Source organism: Hoplias malabaricus, chromosome 11, assembly GCF_029633855.1.
Source record: "Hoplias malabaricus isolate fHopMal1 chromosome 11, fHopMal1.hap1, whole genome shotgun sequence".
Taxonomy (NCBI): Eukaryota; Metazoa; Chordata; class Actinopteri; order Characiformes; family Erythrinidae; genus Hoplias; species Hoplias malabaricus.
This window is the reverse complement of record NC_089810.1, coordinates 35,493,070-35,513,782: the sequence shown is the minus strand read 5'-3', so window position 1 is coordinate 35,513,782 and position 20,713 is coordinate 35,493,070. Positions and strand designations below refer to the sequence as shown.

General features: G+C 38.5%; 1 protein-coding gene across 3 annotated transcripts in view; it reads right to left on the bottom strand.

The window, feature by feature from the left end:
- LOC136709278 (golgin subfamily B member 1-like) overlaps nucleotides 1-20,713 on the bottom strand; it is a 49,702-nt gene that overhangs the window by 5,461 nt on the left and 23,528 nt on the right. Inside the window, exons 17-29 of one of the 3 annotated variants that reach the window (XM_066684413.1) lie at nucleotides 18,873-19,006; nucleotides 18,316-18,363; nucleotides 17,851-17,960; nucleotides 16,371-16,539; nucleotides 15,865-15,969; nucleotides 3,575-15,340; nucleotides 3,182-3,339; nucleotides 2,555-2,609; nucleotides 2,127-2,261; nucleotides 1,654-1,830; nucleotides 1,162-1,259; nucleotides 318-452; nucleotides 69-183 (exon numbers count right to left, since the gene is read on the bottom strand). In XM_066684413.1, the coding sequence (XP_066540510.1) occupies nucleotides 69-183; nucleotides 318-452; nucleotides 1,162-1,259; nucleotides 1,654-1,830; nucleotides 2,127-2,261; nucleotides 2,555-2,609; nucleotides 3,182-3,339; nucleotides 3,575-15,340; nucleotides 15,865-15,969; nucleotides 16,371-16,539; nucleotides 17,851-17,960; nucleotides 18,316-18,363; nucleotides 18,873-19,006 (13,205 nt within the window). Of the gene's footprint in view, nucleotides 1-68; nucleotides 184-317; nucleotides 453-1,161; nucleotides 1,260-1,653; nucleotides 1,831-2,126; nucleotides 2,262-2,554; nucleotides 2,610-3,181; nucleotides 3,340-3,574; nucleotides 15,341-15,864; nucleotides 15,970-16,370; nucleotides 16,540-17,850; nucleotides 17,961-18,315; nucleotides 18,364-18,872; nucleotides 19,007-20,713 lie in introns of those variants that run through there. The other 2 variants (XM_066684411.1, XM_066684412.1) reach the window with 2 other exon arrangements.

Sequence of the window (20,713 nt, the reverse complement as noted above, 5' to 3'; positions counted from 1 at the left end):
GCCACAATTTTGCAATTAAACCAGCAAAGATTCCTGGATCATGTGTGTTTGAGTGTGTGTGCATGCACCTTGCGTGTGAGCAGGTGTTGGTTAGGATCTAAAATCAGAGCTTCCCACTCCTCCTCTGTCTCCATCTGAACACTGAAATCTCTCTGAGATGATCTGGAGGGACTTGGTTCCATGCTGAAACACACACACACACACTTTTAACATACTTCTTGAATATGCAGTGTCAAAAATGTTTTGTTATGAAATACTACTTTTAATATTAAGCTGCAGCAGCAGAAAGAGAGAGAGAAATGTATGTATCCCTGTACCTTGTGACTCTCTGCTCAGCCAGCCCAAGTGCCTCCTCAGCTGCCTCTCTCCGCCCCCTCTCCTCCTCCAGCCTATCACCTAGCTGGGATATGCTCTGGTGAGCAGTGTCAAGCTGAAGCTCTGCCTCCAACAGCCTTCACAGGGAAAACAGAAAAACAATAACAATGAAGAGAGCAGAAATTCAGAAATTGTATTATTCCAGAAAATATTTTACACTAATCATTGGTCCTGTTCTCTTCAATAAAAACAGCCAATCAGATCGCTGGAAAAAGCATTCTGTCACCCTTTTGAGCCAAGCATTGCAAAGTATTGATGTGACTATTGTCAGGTTTCAAAAGTGATTTTGAATCTTGTTTTTAAAATGTTACAGTGGCTTTAGGTTTTTTGTTTAAAGGGCTCTTTCCTCTCAGGAGATACAAAACTGGTCTTGTACAACCACACTTGGAGTTTCAGAGTGAACAGACTTCCCTATAAGGACTTGGAAGTTTTCACATTGTGTGAATCATTCTCTAAAAATATCTCACCCAGAGTTAAATAACATTAATGTTGCTATTCCAAAGAGTAAAAAAGGCTACAGTTACAAAAAAAATGTTAAAGCCTGCCTTTAATTTAAAGTCTACACCTCTTTTTTTGTATTTGAATACTTTATATTTAACATGTGCTTTTACATTAGATCATTATTCCTTTCTAAACTACTATTTAACTTTCACATTTTCCTGTGAAAGTAGTAGCACTGTGAGTAAGTACTTTTGTTATTATCATCATTAATTTTTGTTATTGTAAGATTTTATTTCAGTCAAGCAGGATTTTGCATCTCTGTATATTTCCGTGCCAGTCTCTGACCTGTTCCTGAGTTCCCTGATGTCGAGAGCCTCCATATCAGTCGCAGAGCTGCTGCGTTCCTGAGGAGCTCCAGGAGCAACTTGCACATGAACAGAGCCCTGAAAAACACACAGGAATTTACAGAAACTGACTCTAACTCTACAACAACATGCAAAGACATGGTTATGGTTTTATTCCAGTATTTGATGGGGTTGTGTGTGTGTGTTTGTGGTCACAATAAAATATTTGTATCATCTGTTTATTCACATTACACATATTTCTTCAGCTGAGAGCAGTTTACAGAGAAATGAAAGAAATCTGCACTTTCTGCAGCTCTCTGCATGCATATTTTTTTTAGAATAGAGAGAAAATAAAAAGATCTTTAAAGGTAAATGATAAAGAGAGATCCTCAGCGTGAGGGTTCTGTGAGAGCTTCTGATCTGGTTCCAGATTTGGAGCAGGTAGTAGCTCTGCTGTATGTGAGAATAAATAATTTAGAGAATAAAAGAATACTTGAATTAGTGCAGGAACCTGTGGCTGTGGGCTCTGAGAGAGATTGTGATGATGGTTCTGGAGCCAGTAACAACGGTTCTGTGTCTCACTGAGGCTCAGCTGAGTTTCTCTGAGAGTCTGAGTCACAGCTCGGAACTGAGCAGAAACAGAGGCCTTCTCCTCTACTGCCTGCTGCAGCTGGATCAAACAAACACACACACACACACCATAGTCATAGTAATTCAGAACAGATTTGACAGTCTAGTTTTATAAACTTCTGCCTCTCTGGTTCAGGTCCATCCGTTTCCATTTCAATATATATATATATATATAAAAACCATGCATACCGTCTACAAGTAGAATTTACTCATAACAAAGTGACGTCTACACACTTTTGGACACAGTGTACAATAGAACACTAAAGTATGCCTAGGGCTGTACACAAAAGAAACATGCAAATACACACTGTACATCCCTTGTGAATATGTTTGTACCTTGACGTTGAGCTGCTGGAAGCTGATGTCTCTCTGTTGGATTTCCACCAGGAGGCGCTGCAGGTGAGTCTGCAGCTGAGCTCGCTCTGTTTGTAGCTGTACCAGCTGCTCTGCAGACACACCTTCACCTGACACCTGTAGAGAAGGTGAGGGGCAAGTGGAGGAGGGAGAAGAAGATATAAAAGAAAAATTTAAAAAGATGTAGTTTATTTAAAAAAATAATAAATAAAAAATAAAAAAAACACACAGCGGTATGAGATCTGGTCCAAACTTTTTTTGAAATGTTTTGCATACAATAAAAATAGAAAAAAAACATTGATATTTACAAAAAGACAAGTCTGTCGGAAAATATTGGGAATCCTTCTTTGTAAACTACACCAGTTAAACATTCATAAAATAAAAATCACAGATACACTGAAAACTCCCACCTTGCTGGTCTCTCTGATGACTTGACATTCATATTGCAATTTATTCTTCTCAGACCTGAAGAGAGACACAATCAGGTTTTCATTAAAACGTCCTGACACACTTTGGTTTGTAGAGGGGCATGCGTCTCACCCAACTGCACTTTACTAAGTGCCCTCCTGTTATGACGCAGTACCACATGTAGTGCCTTACTGTGTTGTTTTCAGATAAAAGCAGAAGCATTGGGAATCGAAGTTGTTTCCATTTGACTTTTTATTTATTTGCTACAGTAACACCTGACATAAGTCAGGTGTAAAAAGATAAAAACAAGACAACTGGTGCGTGAGACTTAAGCAAAGTGTTATGTTATTTACCTGTTATGTGAACATCTCTGAATTTTACAAACACTGAATAATTTTATATCAAATGACATTCACAGTTCATTAATGATGCCGGATTTTCACTTAAGGCAGCATGGTATGGGTAAGCAATTTACAGTTAAATTAAAGGTTTTTACTAGAAACAATTCGTAAAAAACCAGATCGGTCAAGACCTTTTGATTGCTACTCTACTTTGAAGTAAAGGCTCTAAAAAAATAACTTCAACAAGACTTAATTAGGCTAATTACAACAATAGGTTAATTAACTTACCTTAGTTCTGCCAATTCAGCCTGGTATCTGCTAATATCCTTTTCACACTGAAGCTTGTGACCTCTTGCCTGTTGGAGCTCCCTCTGCTGGTCATCATACTTCTGCTTCAACTCTACCAGTTCTGTGTTCTGGGACCTCAAATTCACAACTTCTTTACGCTGTAAAGACAAAAAAAAAATAAAACTGTCTTCAGAAATAATGGTGGGACGTGAAGATATTCTACTTTTAAACCCAAACCCCCAAATTATGAGATTTTTGAACACAGTTCCATGCTTGAGCAAGTAAAAGCCAAGCCACATCATCGCACAACAACCAAAGACCACATGCCATTAGCAAACTTCCACATGCCACAAACAAAACTGAATCTATTCAAAGCCACATCCTAGAACTCACCAGGCCATCCCTCTCAGTCTGAAGGGCATCGACACTGACGCTAAGGCTATTAGACTCTTCTGCCTTGATCGAAGCGATCATATCGGGACTTGACTGTTGTCTGCACTCAAATTCCTTCTTGGATTTTCTCAGCTCCTCCATGAGCCTGTCTCGGTCAGTCTGCAAACTGGCCATGGCTTTGGAAAAAGCTGTTACCTGCCTGCTATAGGAGTTGTTCTCCAATGATAGTTGCTTAAGCTCTGCCTCTTTCTCTGAAACAGCTTGTGACAGCTCATTTACCAGCCCAGACAACTGAGGCTGTGGATTGGTGCTTTCAAGTGCCACCAACTTTTGGACCATCACATGCTTTTCTGTGGTAAGAGCAGACAGTTCTGAAGTGGCATCGTTCAGCTGTCTCTCAAAACTGTTCATAGATGCCGTAGCTTCCCTGAGTTCCTCTTCGTATCTGCTCCTTAAAATCTTGAAATCATCAATAAGCTGATCACGATCATTTTGCAAAGCTGCCATGGCTTTACCTAGTGATTCGTTCTGCGATTTCAGATTCTTGTTCAGACTTGTAGCCTCAGATAACTGTTGTTCCGTCTGCATAAGGTCCCTCACCAAATCTGCAACCCTTTGCTCTGCAGTTTCTCTCTCGTTTCTCATCAGGTCAACTTCACGATCAACGGCATCAAGTTCTTTGTTGTATTTCTCTTCAGCTTCTACCAATTGCCTATCAGACTCCTTCATGATTTCTTTCAGGCTCTTGTTCATGTCATCCATAGCCATTTTTTGGGCAAACAGTTTTTGCTGAAGTTCATTACATTCTGCAGATTTATCTGCCACAGCCTGTTGCAGGTCAGCGATCACTTTACTCTCATCCATTTCCAGGTGCTCTTTGTGTAAGGCCAACAAACTTTCCTCTAGCTCCTTTACCTGAGATTTTAGATTAGAATTTTGATCTTTTAAGGCTTTGATTTCCTCAGCTTCCTTCTGCACCTCCAGGAGGGCATCGCGATGTTGTGATTCAACTGATCTTTTCTGGTTTTCAAGATTTTTTATGGAATCCTGCTGCTTCCTGAGAAGCTCTTTTAATTGGTTGTCTTTGAGGGATAACACCTGGTTGAGATCCTCCCTGTATCTGATGAGCTGTGCTTTGAGCATGGCATTCTCAGAATTAAGGTCATCCATTTGATGAAGTAGGGTCTTGATCTCTTCTTTCAGACCCTTTGTTGCTTCTAGACTACCTTGACCTGAGCCCTCTTGGACCCTAGCCTTTGTTTGTTTGATCTCTGATAACAGACCTTCTTTTTCCATCTGCAAAGATGCAGTAGAGCTCCTGAGAGAGTTCATTTTCTCAATCATTTGCTCTTTTTCTTGAGCTGACCTGTCTAACCTGGCCTGGAGACTGCGAACCTTGCTTTCTAGTGACCTTAATTCTTTATTTGCACTTTCTTGCTTGACATAGAGGTCAGTTAACCTCGCCTCATACACGGCCACCTGAGCTCGATGAGTGGACTGAAGTTGCTCCAGGTAACCTGACATCTGCCCATCTTTAGAGGATAACAAAGAGGTTATCTCTTTGTCTTTGTTTTGAAGAAGTGACTTTAATTGCAATGAAATGGCTTCTTGCCTTTCTAAGTCAACCTGAAGCTTACTGTTTTGGAACTGGGCTAAACGAAACTGTGACTGAGAGTCTGCACATACTTTTTCAGAATGCTCAAGACTGGACTGGAGTTGGGAGAATGAAAAGGCTTGCTCATCAAGCTGTTTGACTAATGTGCTTTTATCATTTTGTAACTTCTCTATCAAGGCCCTTTGTTCTAATGAATGTTTATTAAGTATTTCAACATTTTGTTTTAGCTCAGTGTGGCTTGCACCCAATACAAAGATTTGTCTCTGATGGGCTGTAGCTGCTACTGAATACTCGTTTAAGGTCCTCTCTAATTTCTTATTTGTAATCTGCAGATCATTTAGTGCTCTACCTTTTCCTCTACTGTCCTCTAACAGCCGGGTAATAACAAAGCCTTGCTCAAGAAGTTGGCTGTCTTTATCCTGTAAGGCTTTCTGAAACACATTGTCCCATTGCTTTGCAGCATCACTTTTGTCTGCATCTACACTGAGCACAGCTAGTTTGGCTAAATGTGTTTCAGCTTCTCTCTGCAGAGATTTTATTTGTAGGTCTTTGGACTCCACTTGTTTCTGTAACGAGGCAACAACTTTAGCTTCCCTCTCGTTATGATCCTGCAAGTCTCTGATCTGTTTCTGCAGCTCAACTTGCTGTTCATGGAGAAAAGCTTGCTGCTGTTCTGTCAGTTTTTGCAAAGATCTCTCTCTTTCTGCAGACTCAAATTCTGACTCTTGTTGCCTCTTGGTCAATTCCTGGACAAGCCTGTTATTTTCAGAATTTATTTTGACCACATCCTTTGTGGTCTCGTTGAGGACATTCTTGAGTGTTTGTAGTTCAGTTTCTAGACTCCCCTTCTCTTTCTCCAAACTACTGGTCTTCTCAACAGCTACCCTCAGTTCCTGCTCTACATGTTGGTGCTCTGTCTGAGAGTGTTTCAAAGATCTTTCAAGGTTCAATATCAGCTCCTGGTATTTGATACAGTCTTGCTGCAGTTGATTTATCTCCTGATGCTTTTCTTTCAACAGTTCTTGAAGCTCCTTTTTCATATTTTTGGAGCCTTCAGTGCCTCGTTGTATTACTTTAAGTTTTTCCTCAAATTCTTTTACAAGCTTCAGGTGCTGTTCCTCTTTCTCTTGGCAAACTTTTGCCTTCTCCTCCTTGACTTCTATCAACTGAGCTGAGAGTTGCTTGTTTTGCATCTGCAAGGCATTTACTGCCTCAGTCAACTCATCAATTCTTTCAGAATTTTTAAGAAGCATAGTCTCCAAATATTCATTTTCATTCTTTACTTTGTCAGATGTTTCTTGGACATTTTCAAGCTCCTCCTGCAACAGACATTTGTCATCTTCCAAAATCCTAACCTTTTCACTTAGGCTTATGATCTCCTGTCTGTTTGCTTCAATCACATTTCGAAGTCCTTCTATAGTTGTATCCCGCTCACAGAGTTCAGCTTCATGGTCTTTCACTGCCTGCTTCCATATCTCAGAAAGGCTCAACTTCTCTTTTTGTACAGATTCTGCCAATTCAATCTGTGCATTTATATCTGCTTTTTGAGCCTCAATTTGGGCGGTGAAGGTATTATTCAGATTGAGAGCCTCGTTCAGTTTCAGCTGAAGATTACTTTCAGTTGCTTTTGATTCCATATGCCACTTCTCAAGAGACAATGCTGTTTCTTTCAGTTCCACTGCCAGGTTCTGGTTCTCTTGCTGAAGTTCACACATCTTCCCTCTGAGGTCCTCAGATATTTCTTGCAGAGACCTGATTTCACTTTCCAGCTGCATATTTTTCACACTTAGTTCATCAACAGTGCATTTCTGTTTGTCATCAAATGAGATCAAGTCTTGTCTGATTTTTTCATTTTCCTCTTCAAGCTCTTCGATCTTTTGTTGCTTTAACCTGGCAAATTTTCTCATTTTTTCTTTAATCTTGTCATTTTCTTCCTCCAGTTCAGCAACCTGCTTTCTGAGGCTGTCCAGTTCAGAGTCATATTTATGACTTTTCAAAAGAGCTTCTTGCCTTTCTCGTTTAGCCCCTTCAAGAAGCTGCCTCATCTTATCCATTTCACTACTCACATTTTCATATGCTTGCAAAAGAGACTCATACTCCTGTTTTAAATCTGCATGCTTCGATTTCCATTCGGAAAGCTCCTCTGTCTGAGAGTCTTTAAGGGACTCGAGCTGGCAGGAAAAGGCTTGCTTCTGCTGTGTTATATTCTCTATTGTTAGTTTTAGGCTTTCACAAGCTGCTGTAAGGTTGTGATTATCACTCAGAATGCGATCCACATCTGTAGTAAGTTTCTGCTTCTGAGCACTCAGCTTTGAAACACTATATTCCAGATCCTTATTCTGCTGTTTCAGTTCAGAAACAACTCTATCAAGGGACAGCATTTCAGTTTGCATCTTCTCATTCTGTGTGGATAAGTTCTGCAGTTCTTCCTTGATGCTACGATTCTCCTTAACAAGTTCTTTACGAGAAATTAAGGCAGCTTGAAGTTTCTTTGTGAGCTGCTCAACTGATTTATTTTCTACTGCTTCTGCTGGCCTTTGTTGAAGCTCATTGATTCCAATTCTCATTTTTTCCATTTCGACCTCATGGAGATGAATTTGTCTCTGTAGTTGCTGCTCTAGAGCAGATATATGATCCTCCTTCTGTGTAAGGAGAGTCTGAAATTCTAAAAGACAATTTGCTTTAAAATCTGTCTCTGTTTGGGGACTGCTACCTTGAGATAGATGAGATTCTTGGCAATGTATAACAGGTTCATGGTCTTGTGAAAGAGTCTCTTCCATTGATTCGATTGTAGACTGCAGAACAGAATTTTGTGTTTCATATTCCTTTAGCTGTGACTGAAGATGTGTAAAATCTTGTTTGTATTTTTCACACTCCATAATACAATTCTCATTTTCTCTCCATAGTGTTTTCATTTGTTCATTCAACTTCTCAACTTCACTCCTTGATTCTTGCCACTGGAAATGTTCCTGAGCAACCTGCTGCTGGGTCACAGTTAACGTATTCTTCAAAGCAAGTAGCTCTTCTGATTTCTGAGTGACTTCTTGTAAAGCAGACTCCAACTCCATTTTTATGAGATTACTTTCTTCAGCAAGTCGTTCCATTTCAACCTGCATGTCAGCTGCCTGAGCTTTATCCCTTTCGACATCCTCCAAACTAGATGTAAGCTCTTGAATTGATGCATTAAGCATCTTCAATTGACTTTGATGCAGAGACTGTAGCTTAGTCATATCTTGCTGCAGCTGTTCCAGTTGCTGTTCAGAATTTTTAATGCAAACATTTTGCCTTGCGATTTCTTCATTCTTCTTGTTTAGCTCTTTTTCAAGTTCAGATTTCATATACAACATTTTGTCTGTCAGTTCTTTGGAATGATCTTGTGCTTCAGTCAGTAATTTGTCCTTGTAGGACAACTCAGATGTAATTTTTTCCAATTCATGTTTAAGGCACTCAAACTCTTCATGAAGTGAAGAGGATGTGTGTGTTTCTTGCTCAGTTAATGCCTTCCTTAAATCTTGCACAGTTCTCTCTCTATCTTCAATGTTCCTCTTTAAGGTTTCCATGTCATCTTGCAGAGACTGAGAGTTCTGAAGGGCATTTTCAAGTGCTTCAACCTTAAGATCATAACTCTTTCTAATAGCATGGAGCTCATCTGTTTGCTGGCTGTGCTGCTCCTGTAGAGTTTTGTATTTACTTTGAATTTCCATCAATTCTGTAGTATATTTTTTCTCACTTTCTTGAGATTTCTTTATTGTTTCTTTGCGGGCTAAGAGTGCAGCATGAGCCTTCTTTTGAAGCACTTCTTTCTCTTGCTGTACCTTGGCCAACTGGTTTTCTAATTCTTCAATACGATTTGATGTCTCTCTTGTTGCATTATCAGCTTCCTTCATTATGTAATTTTTAAGTTGGTCCAATTCCTCCTTCTTCTGTTCAGCTGCAACATCTTTTTCGCAAATGGCAATTTGAAGCTGCTCAACTAAGTTCTTTTGTTCATCAAGTTTCTCAAGTGTAGTAGTTAAATTTGCCTCCTGTTCATTTACTCTGAATTGTAAACACTGGATATCCCCTTCCAACTTTAAAATAGTCTGCTCTCTTTCTGACATGAGTTGAGTTAACTCACTGATTATACAGTCTTTCTGTTCGAGTTGCTGGCTGAGATCAGAAATAGCAGATTCGTGTTCTTTTTTGACGGTGTTCTTTTGTGCCATTAATTCTTCCACTTTTTCCTGCATGGCTGACATTTCACCTCCATTCTTCTGACTTTGTGAAATTTGATTCTCATGCTCCTCTATCTTCTTTAGTAATTCTTTTCTAACTAACAGTGCAGCTTGAAGTTTCTTCTTCATGGCTTCCTTTTCTTTTATCACTTTGCTGCTATCAGATTTAAGATCATCATTTTCTTTGATCAAAGCCTCCATTTTGGTTTGCATACCTTCTATTTGATTTTTACAAAGAGACAGATGTCCTCTTGTCTCCTCCAGTTGTAAGAGCAGATTGTTTTTCACCTCTTCATACTTAATCCTTTCATTTGAGGCAGATGTAACCAGCTGAGTTACTGAAGCATCCCTCTCTCTTAGCTGCTGGCTGAGTCCAGAAAGTAAATCTTTTTGCTGACAGATCTGAATGGTCATACAACTAATCTGTTCATCTCGCTTCTGAATTTCGGAAAGAAGAGTGCTGTATTTTACATTGGCCTCATTGAGGTTTTCTGATGCTGCGAATAGTTTTTCCTCAAGGCTCTTAATACTTTCAGTCAACAACATAATATTTTCACTTTTGTCTTTACTCTCCTTTTCAGTTTCTAGGCATTCAGCTTGCATTTTCCCTACCTCCCTATGTAGTTTATCTAACTCACTTTTAAGAGAAAGTACTTCAGTCTGACTGTCTTCCTGTAACTCTTTAATTGTGCTTTGGAGTAAAACTCTTTCTTCTTCAAAAGCTACTAATTTATCTGAAAATGACAGAGACAAATTTGATATATCTTTTTGAGTAACCTCTTGATTTTCTTCCAATTGCTTATACCTAAATTCCATATCATGCAGTGCATGTTTCAATTCAACATTCTCATTTTCTTTTGCTTGAACAGTGGCTAAAATGTCCTCTAACTTGCTTCTACTTGCTAAAGCATCTAATTCTTTCTCCTTCAGCTTCTCTGAGCCTTGTTTAATTGCAAGTGTAGCTTCTGCCAACTTTTCATTCAACAAATCTAGGTCCTGCTTCAGGGCATGCACTTTGCTATCTTTGGTCATAAGCTCATTCTCAATTCCTTGGAGCTGCCCAGCAAGGAGAGTTTTAGCCTGTGTTTCCCTATCAAGAACGGACAGCCACTCCTTTTCAGACTCCTGAAGAGTGTGTTCAATGTTCTGAACTTCAGATTTCAATCCGGTGATTATTTCATCTTTGGCACTAACCTGGACCTGGAGCTGCTCCGTCTCTGCCTTCTGTTTCTCCACCACTTCTTTCATGCTACTGGACTGGAGGTGATCTTGCATCCTGTGAATCTGGTAGCTGTAATTCCTATTAAGCTCCTCTTTCTCCAGAATCAATCTGCTGACCTCGTCTTCCTTTAGTGACCTTTCACTTTTGACCTGATCTAGCTCCAGCTTTGCCCTATTATTTTCCTCTTGAACTTTCATGTACAACTCTTTCAGTTTCTGCATCTCTGACACTACATGTTCTGTATGCTGTAGCTGAGCAGTGTACTGACTATTAATTGCATGCAAGGCCAATTCTCTTTGCTCAAGGTTCTCAGTTAGAGCATTAACCTGGGCTGCAACTTGATGGTGCTCTGCTTTAAGTCTTTCAATTTCAACTGTCAGAGAGTTAGTGTTTAACTGATGGGCAGCTAATGCATCATCCTTTTGTTTCAAGATGTTAGCATTCAACACCTGTAGCTCTTGGATCTCATTCTGCAACAGTAGCAACTCCTGCTTAAGAGTTGCAAAGTTGTTCTCAGCCACACTAATATTTTCCTCACGCTCGCCGATGGTCTGATTAAGGATTAGTATTTCTTCACTTTTCTGGGAGAGCAAAGTCTTCATCTCCTGAAGTTCTTCCACTTGGGAGGCAAATTTATCCTGAAGGTGTGTTAAGGCACTTTGCTTTTCTTCTATTGCTGTGGAAAGCCTGGATGCTTCCTCTTGGAGCTCCTGAATCTGGCCTTGAAGCTGAGACACCAGTTCAGTACTTTCCATGAATTGATCCTTGAACAATACAGCCTCATCTGCCTTCCTCTGAAGATCCTGAAGAGCTTTGTTTTGGTTAACCACAGCTCTCCCACTTTCTTCCAGAGATGCTTTCAGTCTTGTCACTTCTGTAGACTGGGCAGTAAGGTTAATAGTCAAGCCTGAAATTGTTTCCTTGTGGTCTGCCAACTGTTGCCTTAAGTTTTCATTTTCTAAATCTTTGGTTTTCAAGGTTTCATTCAGGCTGGTGGCCTCTGATAAGGATGTATTCCTAACATCAAGAATGACCTGCTCTTTCTCACTTAGCACTGTCCTTAGTTGCAAGGTCTCTGAGGATAATCTCTGAATTTCACAATTCTGCTGGGAAACTGTATTTTCAAGGCTGCCAGCACTGCTTTTCAAACTAAGATACTTCTCTATTTCCTCCCTCAACAGAGCATCCTTTTCTGCTAAAGAAGCAGTTAGAGAGTCATTCTTTTCAAGCAATACCTGCAGTTCTCCCTGTAATTTAGAAATTACTTCCATATTAGAGCTCATTTGAGATTTAGAAGTCTCAGATTCTGCTGTGATCTGAGCAATCTCCTGGTCTTTCTTGAGCAACAGTAGATCTTTCTCCTGAAGTGTCTTTTGTAAGTTTTGAGCCTCTCTCTGTAGATCAGCAATTGCTTCCATTTTCTTGCTGATCTGATCTTCACCCTCAATAGATTTGACTTGCAGCTGATTCAAGAATGCCTCCTGTTGCCTGAAGGATTCCTGTCTTTGCTGCAACTCAAGCTGTAAGCTTTCTGTCTTGGAGCTTTCAGTTGATATTTGTTGGGTCAAAGACACAATGCTCAGGTCCTTCTCAGACAACTCACTCTTAAGATCAGCCACCTCCTGTAGCCTTTTGGAAACTTCAGCTTTTATGGTGCCATTTGTCTCGTTTAATGCCTGAATGTTATCTTTAAGATTCACAATCTCTGCTTCTTTTTGATGCATTTCCTCCCTCAAAGTAGCATTTTCTGCTATATGGCTCTCCATGGAAGATTTTAGATGCTGTAGCTCTGACTCAAGTTTCACAACATGTTCATTCATGGTACCCAGCTGGCTGCTCAGTGAAACCACAGACTCATTTCTTTTGCTAAGTTCATCTGTGTGACTAGAACATTCAAGAATCTTATTTTCCAGAGCACTTTCTTTCTCTTTCAAATTGTGGACCAACCTTGAAGACTCCCCTTTGAGTGTCTCAGTCTCAGATAGGAGGTTAGTGTAAAGCTCTCTCTGATGATCAAGCTCACTTTGTAAAGATGTACATTCCTTTGACTGTTGTTGTATAATCACATCTTTCTCCATAAGCCCTGACTTTAGAGCACTACTTTGTTCTTGAAGCAATGAAAGAGTTTCTTGGAGTTGAGCAAGCTGTTGCTGATAACCCTCTATCTGTTTGCTCTGATCTGAAATCAACTGGTCTTTTTCAGCTACACTCTCATTAAACTGGCGGTTTGAGGTTTCAACTTGTTCCTTTAAAAGTTTCAATACCTCCTCACTTTCTCTTAGCTGTTTAGACAGAGAATCACATTCACTGGTCTTTTCAAGTAAGCTGTTGTCAAAAGACAACTGATTCTGCTCACTAACTTTACTGAGCTCTTCTAAACTGAAAGATAGCCTTTCCTTTTCTTTGAGCAGAGAGTCTATAATTTTACGGTTTTCCATGTGCTGCATTTCAAGCCCAGATATTTTCTCATGTAATGAACTTTTTTCCTCTGTTAAATCTGAAAAAGATTGATCCAGGTTGGTCTTTTCTTCAGCAAGTTTAGAGATTTGAGATGAAAGGCTTACATTCTTTTCTAGTGTGGATGCTACCTTTTGATCCATTTCAGCAGCTACCTGCTTTATGTCCTCCAGTTCTTTCTCCTTTTGTTCATACAGTGCTCGTAACTGTTGGTTTTGCACAGTTAGTGCTTGAATATGACCATGAAGACCGACAATATCAGTCTGCCTTTGAGACATGTCATCAGAAAGCTTGTTGGTATTGGTCACCATGTCTTCCAGAGACTTTTTCAAGGTGGCAGTTTCTGTCTCCAGCCTCAGTTTGAGCTCACCACTTTCCTCCAACTGAGTCTTGAGGCAAGATATAGACTCCTCTTTGTTGTTGAGTTCATCCAGGTGAGTCTGGCACTCTTTAGTCTTCTGGATGAGAGATGTCTCTTTTTCTTGAACACTTTGAACAAGCTGTGCACATTCTTCTCTAAGTGACTCACACTCGCCCTGGAGTTTGGACACAAGGTCTTTTTGATCTGAAAGTTCACTCTGTAATGAGGTAAACTGAGAAACCTGGTCTTGTAATATAGTATCCTTCTCCATCAATCCAGATTTCAGAGCGGTTCCTTGCTCCTGAAGTAGTGCGAGAGTCTCCTGCAGTTGTGCCACTTCAGTCTTTTGGGCATCTATTTGTGCATTTTGCTCAGATATAGCCCTCTCCTTCTCTGATATTCTACAGTTCATTTCCTCAACCTGAGTATTTAAGGCTTCAATTTGGTTTTGTAAACCTGTGACTGTTACTTTACTCTCTTCCAGCATCTTTGTGAGATTATTACACTCACTCACCTTTGAGGAGAGCTCTTCAAAATGACAGTGCTCGTTTTGCTCAAGAACTTTATTAAGTTCAGACATCCTAACATTTACCTCTTCCTTGTCTTTCGTCAATTGCTCTATCCTTTTGCTATATTCTATGTGCTGAATCTCACTACTGGACATTTGAGTTAGCAATGTGTCTTTTTCTTGTGTCATTTGAGCCAGGGATTGAATTTTGGTCTCAATATCTTGCTTATATTTTTCATTCTCATCAGTGAGACTCTTCACTTGTGTGTGCAAGTTGATATTCTCAGTTTGCAAAATGTCCAGTTTTTCCTGAACTTCAAGCAAATGCTGCTTTTGAGCCTTAAGCTCCTCAAATCTTTCCTCAAGGGCTTTTTGGAGACTTGAGCTTTCACTCCTGAGCTCTGTAATGTTCTGTGTCTTTTCAGACAGCTCTTTTTCCAGTTTTTCCTTACACTCATGCCTAGTCTTGAGCTCTGCATTTAACGCCTGTTTTTCTCGTTCCAGGGTCTTCAGTTTTTGCTCCAAGGATGATATAGTCTGCAGCTTTTCCTCGACGCCCAGTTTGACCTGCTCTTGGCATTGAACCTGTGCTTGAAGCTGACTGGATAGAGACTGAAGCTCGCTGCTGTATTTCGAGACCTCTGCTAGGAGCTTGTTTCGCTCCTCTTTGAGTGACTTTAATTCCGTTTCGTGGGTTTGATCCTTTTTAATCATCTGCTCTTTGAGCTGTTTGTTCGAACTTTTGGTTTCCTTCAGCTCTGAGAGAACATCTTCAGACTCCTGGAGTTTTTGGGTAGAAACAAGTACCTGCTCCTTTAATGAGGAAATTAGTGTTTCACATTCAGAGAGATGGCTGCAATGATTCTGATTTAGTTTCTGCATCTCGGCCTGAAGATCTTTAATTGTAGACTTGCCATCATCCACTTGCTTTACCAGATTTTTAATTTCAATGATCTTTGATTCTTTCTCTTTTCTAGCCTCATTGATATCACTTTCTGAAATCCTCAGCTGCTCCATGAGCTCAGATAACTTTGCATTAAGAGTCTGTTGATCAGAAGACTGAGATTCTCTAATGATCTGAGCTTCTTGTTCTGCTTTAATCAGAGCATTTTCGGTGCGAACAAGCTCCTCCTCCTTCTGCTTAATCTCTTGTTTAAGATCGTGAATCTGATCGCTGTATTCTGCCATATTGCCTACAAGAGCCGAAATCTCCTTGTCTTTGTCTGCAACAACGTCTTTGAGGTTGTCAATCTCTCTCTCGCAGCTCTGAAGATTCTGAATAAGTTGAGCTCTCTCCTCTAAATGTGTGGTGTTTAGCTTGTCCAACTCATCATTCGTCTGATCCAGTTCACTCTGCAGAGATTCTATCATGGCTTCTTGTTTCTGCATCTGAAAAAGTCAAAAGATATGTGAGCAAGAGGTTAGGCCTTACAATGACTCGACTGATTAGGAATTCTTCAGAAAAAGATTCACTGCATCACTGCAATTCTAACTTTACAAAAAATTCAATCCAGTTTTGGAATACAGACAATAAACGTATTTGGTTTTTTTTTTTTTTTTTGAGCACAAGGTTATTTTTTCCAAAATGAGGAAATAATGTGTATATATATTTAAAATATATTTATTTATTTATTTATTTATTTATTTGTGTGTGCATATTTAAATGAAAGCTAAAACTTCAAGCAAATCAGGATTTATGTACACAGTCATCACTCGCATACTAAAGAGCCTTGTTGTGTTCCACCTGAAGGCAATGTTTAATGTGTTCCTGTCCCTGAAGGAAACAGAACAACTACTGCAGCCATCTAGAGTCTACCACACTATAGTCCAGTGCTCAGCTGCAGTACTTACGCATTGCAATCCAAAATGTAAGTACATTTGAACGCTGAATTAAGACAAAATAAACTACTCACCTTCTCTTTCTGCATAGCAAGCTTCTGTGTTAATTCAGTGATAGTTGTCTTCATTTCTGAACACTGTTTTTCGAAGATAGCATATTTCTTGGTCACCTCAGACAACTGGATAAAGAAAAAATAACATTGTTACACAAACATTTGAGATAGGACCGTGTAGGCGCCTCAGGGTTTAATTAGATTTCAATTTAGGATTCAAACAGATATTGATTTTTTTTAAATATATATAAAGCTTATGATTGTTTTTCTTTCCTGCTGTATTTTTCATTAACAAGTAATTTAAGCCATGTTGAATTTAAATGTAATCTACAGTGTTTTCAAATTCAATTGGTTGGGTATTGAGATTTCATTTAACGATTAGATAATTAGATTCCAATAATCCGATTAGATTCCAATAATCAGAATATTTAGGGATTTTCAGTGCTAAGAAAAAACAAAACTAAATAAATACAATAAATCACCAAATAAAAACCTTAAATGTATGCCCCAAAGCCTCAATCACTCACATTATGTTCTGCCTGTATGAGCTTCTCATTAACGTCTCTGTGCTGCTCCTCTTTCTCCTGCAGGGCGTCCTTCAGGTTATCAATCAACTCCAACTTTTCAGATGTTTTAGCCAAAGTTTGCTCCTTCTCCAGCAGTGTAGACTCCAGAGACTCCTGAGTGCTGCTCAGCCTAATTTACACATTAGTTTAGAAACACATTAATTATCAGAGTCATGTTTAAAGATATTGATATATTGATACCAGAGTAAAATATTTGGTGGCTCATTTTGAAATTCAGAATATAAATAGAAATAAAAAAGCAAAAACATTTTTGGATGTTGATCCTAACAGCTAGAAAACGGTTCTAAATTCACAACAAACTGCTGCACAAACAAGTTGTATTATATTGGTAATATTATAATGCTGATGATGTACAGGGTGGGCCATTTATATGGATACACCTTAAAAAAATGGGAATGGTTGACGATATTAATTTCCTGTTTGTGGCACATTAGTGTATGGGAGGGGGGGAAACTTTTCAAGATGGGTGGTGACCATGGCGGCCATTTTGGATCCAACTTTTGTTTTTTCAAGGGGAAGAGGGTCATGTGACACATCAAACTTATTGGGAATTTAAACAAGAAAAACAATGGTTTTAACGTAACTTTATTCTTTCATAAGTTATTTATTTATATAGTTTCTGACCACTTATAAAATGTGTTTAAGTGCTGCCCATTGTGTTGGATTGTCAATGCATCCCTCTTCTCCCACTCTTCACACACTGATAGCAACACCGCAGAAAAAATGCTAGCACAGGCTTCCAGTATCCGTAGTTTCAGGTGCTGCACATCTCGTATCTTCACAGCATAGACAATGGCCTTCAGATGACCCCAAAGATTAAAGTCTAAGGGGGTTAGATCAGGAGACCTTGGGGCCATTCAACTGGCCCACGATGATCAATCCACTTTCCAGGAAACTGTTCATCTAGGAATGCTCGGACCTGACACCCATAATGTGGTGGTGCACCATCTTGCTGGAAAAACTCAGGGAATGTGTCAGCTTCAGTGCATAAAGAGAGAAACACACAATCATGTAGCAATTTCATATATCCAGTGGCCTTGAGGTTTCCATTGATGAAGAATGGCCCCACTATCTTTGCACCCCATATACCACACCATACCATCAAGATGTGCAGCACCTGAAACTACGGACCCACTATGGCCCTGAACTGGATAACTAGTTACAGAAAATAAATGAATGAATGCGTTTTGGTGTTTAACAGCTACTATTGTCACCTAGCTGAAATTTCCAACTTCAATGTGATGTCAGATTTAAGATTCTCTAATTTTTTTTTTTATTGATATATTTTTTAAAAAATGTAACTTTGATTATATAAAATAATAGAAAATATAAAATATAAAAATAAAGAAGAGATAGAGAGAGATGGGGAGAGAAAGACAGCCTAGTAAGATAAGTAAAATAAAAAAGCATTACACTTTACCCTTTGAGCTGTTCGTTTAGACTGGTGACAATGAGCTGGTGTTTCTCTGCGTCTCTGCTCTGCTGAGAGCGAATACTCGATAGCTGAGCTTGAAGTTTTTCACATTCATTCTGTAGGTGTAAGGAATGCAATATTTAAACACATTATTGAGGAGTTCTTTTTACATTTCATTCTTTTTTGTGCCACACCCTGTGAAGTAAAAACCAAAAACAACAACAACATCAGTCCAAACACAAAAAGTGAGTTCAAACCCAAACAAGCCAGATTAGATGCTTCTTCCTGTCCTACGTTATAGTATCTCTAATAACTGTGTACTTACACACTAACGGTGACAGTAATTACAGTTATTACAGACCCATTATTAAGTTGGACATTATACTTGTTGCAGCGTGCACTCACTCACTCATACAGACTCTCTCTCTCTGACACACACACACACACACACACACATACAAACACACACACCTGAGTAGCCCAAAATGGATGACCTTCTTCACCTACATCAAAGGTCACCTGTGTTAGAAGGGTGCATTACAAAATCCTATAGTTCTTGGAAAGAGCACATGCAAATTACTACAAGTTCATATAAATGAAGGATCTGGGTCAAATATACAAATGTAGGACAAAGATAGTTATTTAGCAAAAAAAATAATAAATAATGGAAATGACTCTGCGAAGTTTCTAGTAATAGCTTTTTTGCAAACTCAAAACTCTTATATTTTCTAACTGTTTTTGGACTTAGACTCATTACATTTACTCATGACTCAGACCCAAACTACACTGACTGGGCTTGGCATTACATCCCAGTGACTCAGACTCATATCCCAAAGACTTTAGATTAAGCTCCCAACATTAATGACTCATGACACAGGGCTACATTGACTTGAGACTTTACGAAACCGATGATGCAGAAGATAAAATGATTCTATCACCCACCCCTACTGGGGGACAGTTGAACTGCCGTAAACATGACAGTTACTATTATTTACTCTGTTCTCACTCAAGTAAAAATAGTTTTATACCTGTAGAGACTCAATTCTAGCCTGTAGCTGCAGTCGATCTTCCAGATCCTGACAGCGCTCCTCCAGACTAACGATCTGCTCCTGGAGCTGATTCCTCTCTAGCTCCAGCTCCTCCACTACAGAGCGCAAACCCCCTGAGAGAGAAGAAAATTACAGAGAAATAAGTTACAAAAACTAATATAGTCAACATTCTGTCACAGGGGTTCAGTATGTGCAAAACACTTGGGTCAACTGGCATGTTTTCGTGTTTTTGTTGATTTTCTAAGTTCAAATAAACACATTTCTGCTAATTTTAATATAAAATCACTTTATTTATTTCAAGTTTAAATTTCTAAAATTAAAACCTTTAAATTGAGATATACAACCCCGCTTATATATTATATAATATCCCTCAAAAAATCTAGCATATAAAAAAAAATAATAAAAAATCTGCACTAAAACATGGAGTAAATTATGAAAAATATGGAGAACACATGAATAATAAAAAGGTGGTTTATAAATTATGTTTTATATTCTTTCCGTTTTGATAAAATTAGGTAGGTGGACGATTAAGATTCATATAGGAGGTACTGTTTAACCCATTAGAAAATCAACAAAATCTGAATATTTGTAATTAGACCAGTGATGTTTAATTAAATTTAGGAGCTCTTACTCAATTACAAACTTAAAAATCACATGCAAAACAAAGCTACATGAAATTACACAAAATGTCATCTTCGCACTTAGTATATGTAACATGCAGAACGAAGGGTTTTTATATTAGATTTTATATACTGCATAATTTGTAATTTCATTTATAACTTGGGTTGTCAAAATTCGCTGATGTTGAGCATTAGTTGATACTGATTAAATATTTCATAACACAACATATACAATCACATATTTAGACATTATTCAAATTTGAACACTGTGTGCATGATTTTGTAATAAGCCAAATCTAAACATGGCCACCTCATGTGGGAGACCCCTTCAACGGAGTATAAAGAGGGGAGAAATATGACTTATGGCACCTTTAAATCACTGTGTTCCATTTGAAAACTATTACATCATAAATCTTGAATATAAAAACCCTTAATCTTTAATTACACTCACCGTATAAAATTCATAACTTACCACAGGTGAAGATATCACACACCTGCTTGTTTAAACAATTTAAAAATAAAAGTTCACATGGACTACAGCCTACAGAATCGAGACTAGACAGTTCATCCAGCAGCACATGCTCCAAACGTGTCGAACTCTACAGAAAACAAAAGCAACAAAAAAAACTACAAAACAATTTGTCAACCAAAAGTGGAACACACACACTGGGTTGACAGGTTAGATATAAAAACACTAGGACTGGACCGAATAACACACAATAAGAACTTGCAATTACTTAATTTTTCTGTTTTATTTATTTATTCATTTATTTTTCTTTGTTCTCATTTCCTGAGAATGTCTCCAAATTCATCTCTACTCACCCATGACATAATGACAGACTGCTTGCTCATCAACTTATGTTCCACCAAGCTTTTTATGCCTTTTTTTTTTTTTTTTTCAGGGTCACCTATGGAATCTTGAGCATAGTTCACCCCCCCCCCATATTTGTTTATGGCTTTATCATTAATGTTATATATAATGTTTTAATATTGGCCTTTCAATAATAAAATGTTAGTATTGGTCATAAACAATTGTTCAGTCTTGGCAGCTTTGTTTATATTTATTACTCGATATCATTTCCATCATTTAGTCCAAATTAGTTCAATAGTTTTTCAATAATTCAATAACATTTCATGTTAACATACAATGCTGTTGCGTTTGTTTTAATACTAAAATTAAAGTGCATATTAACTCATTAA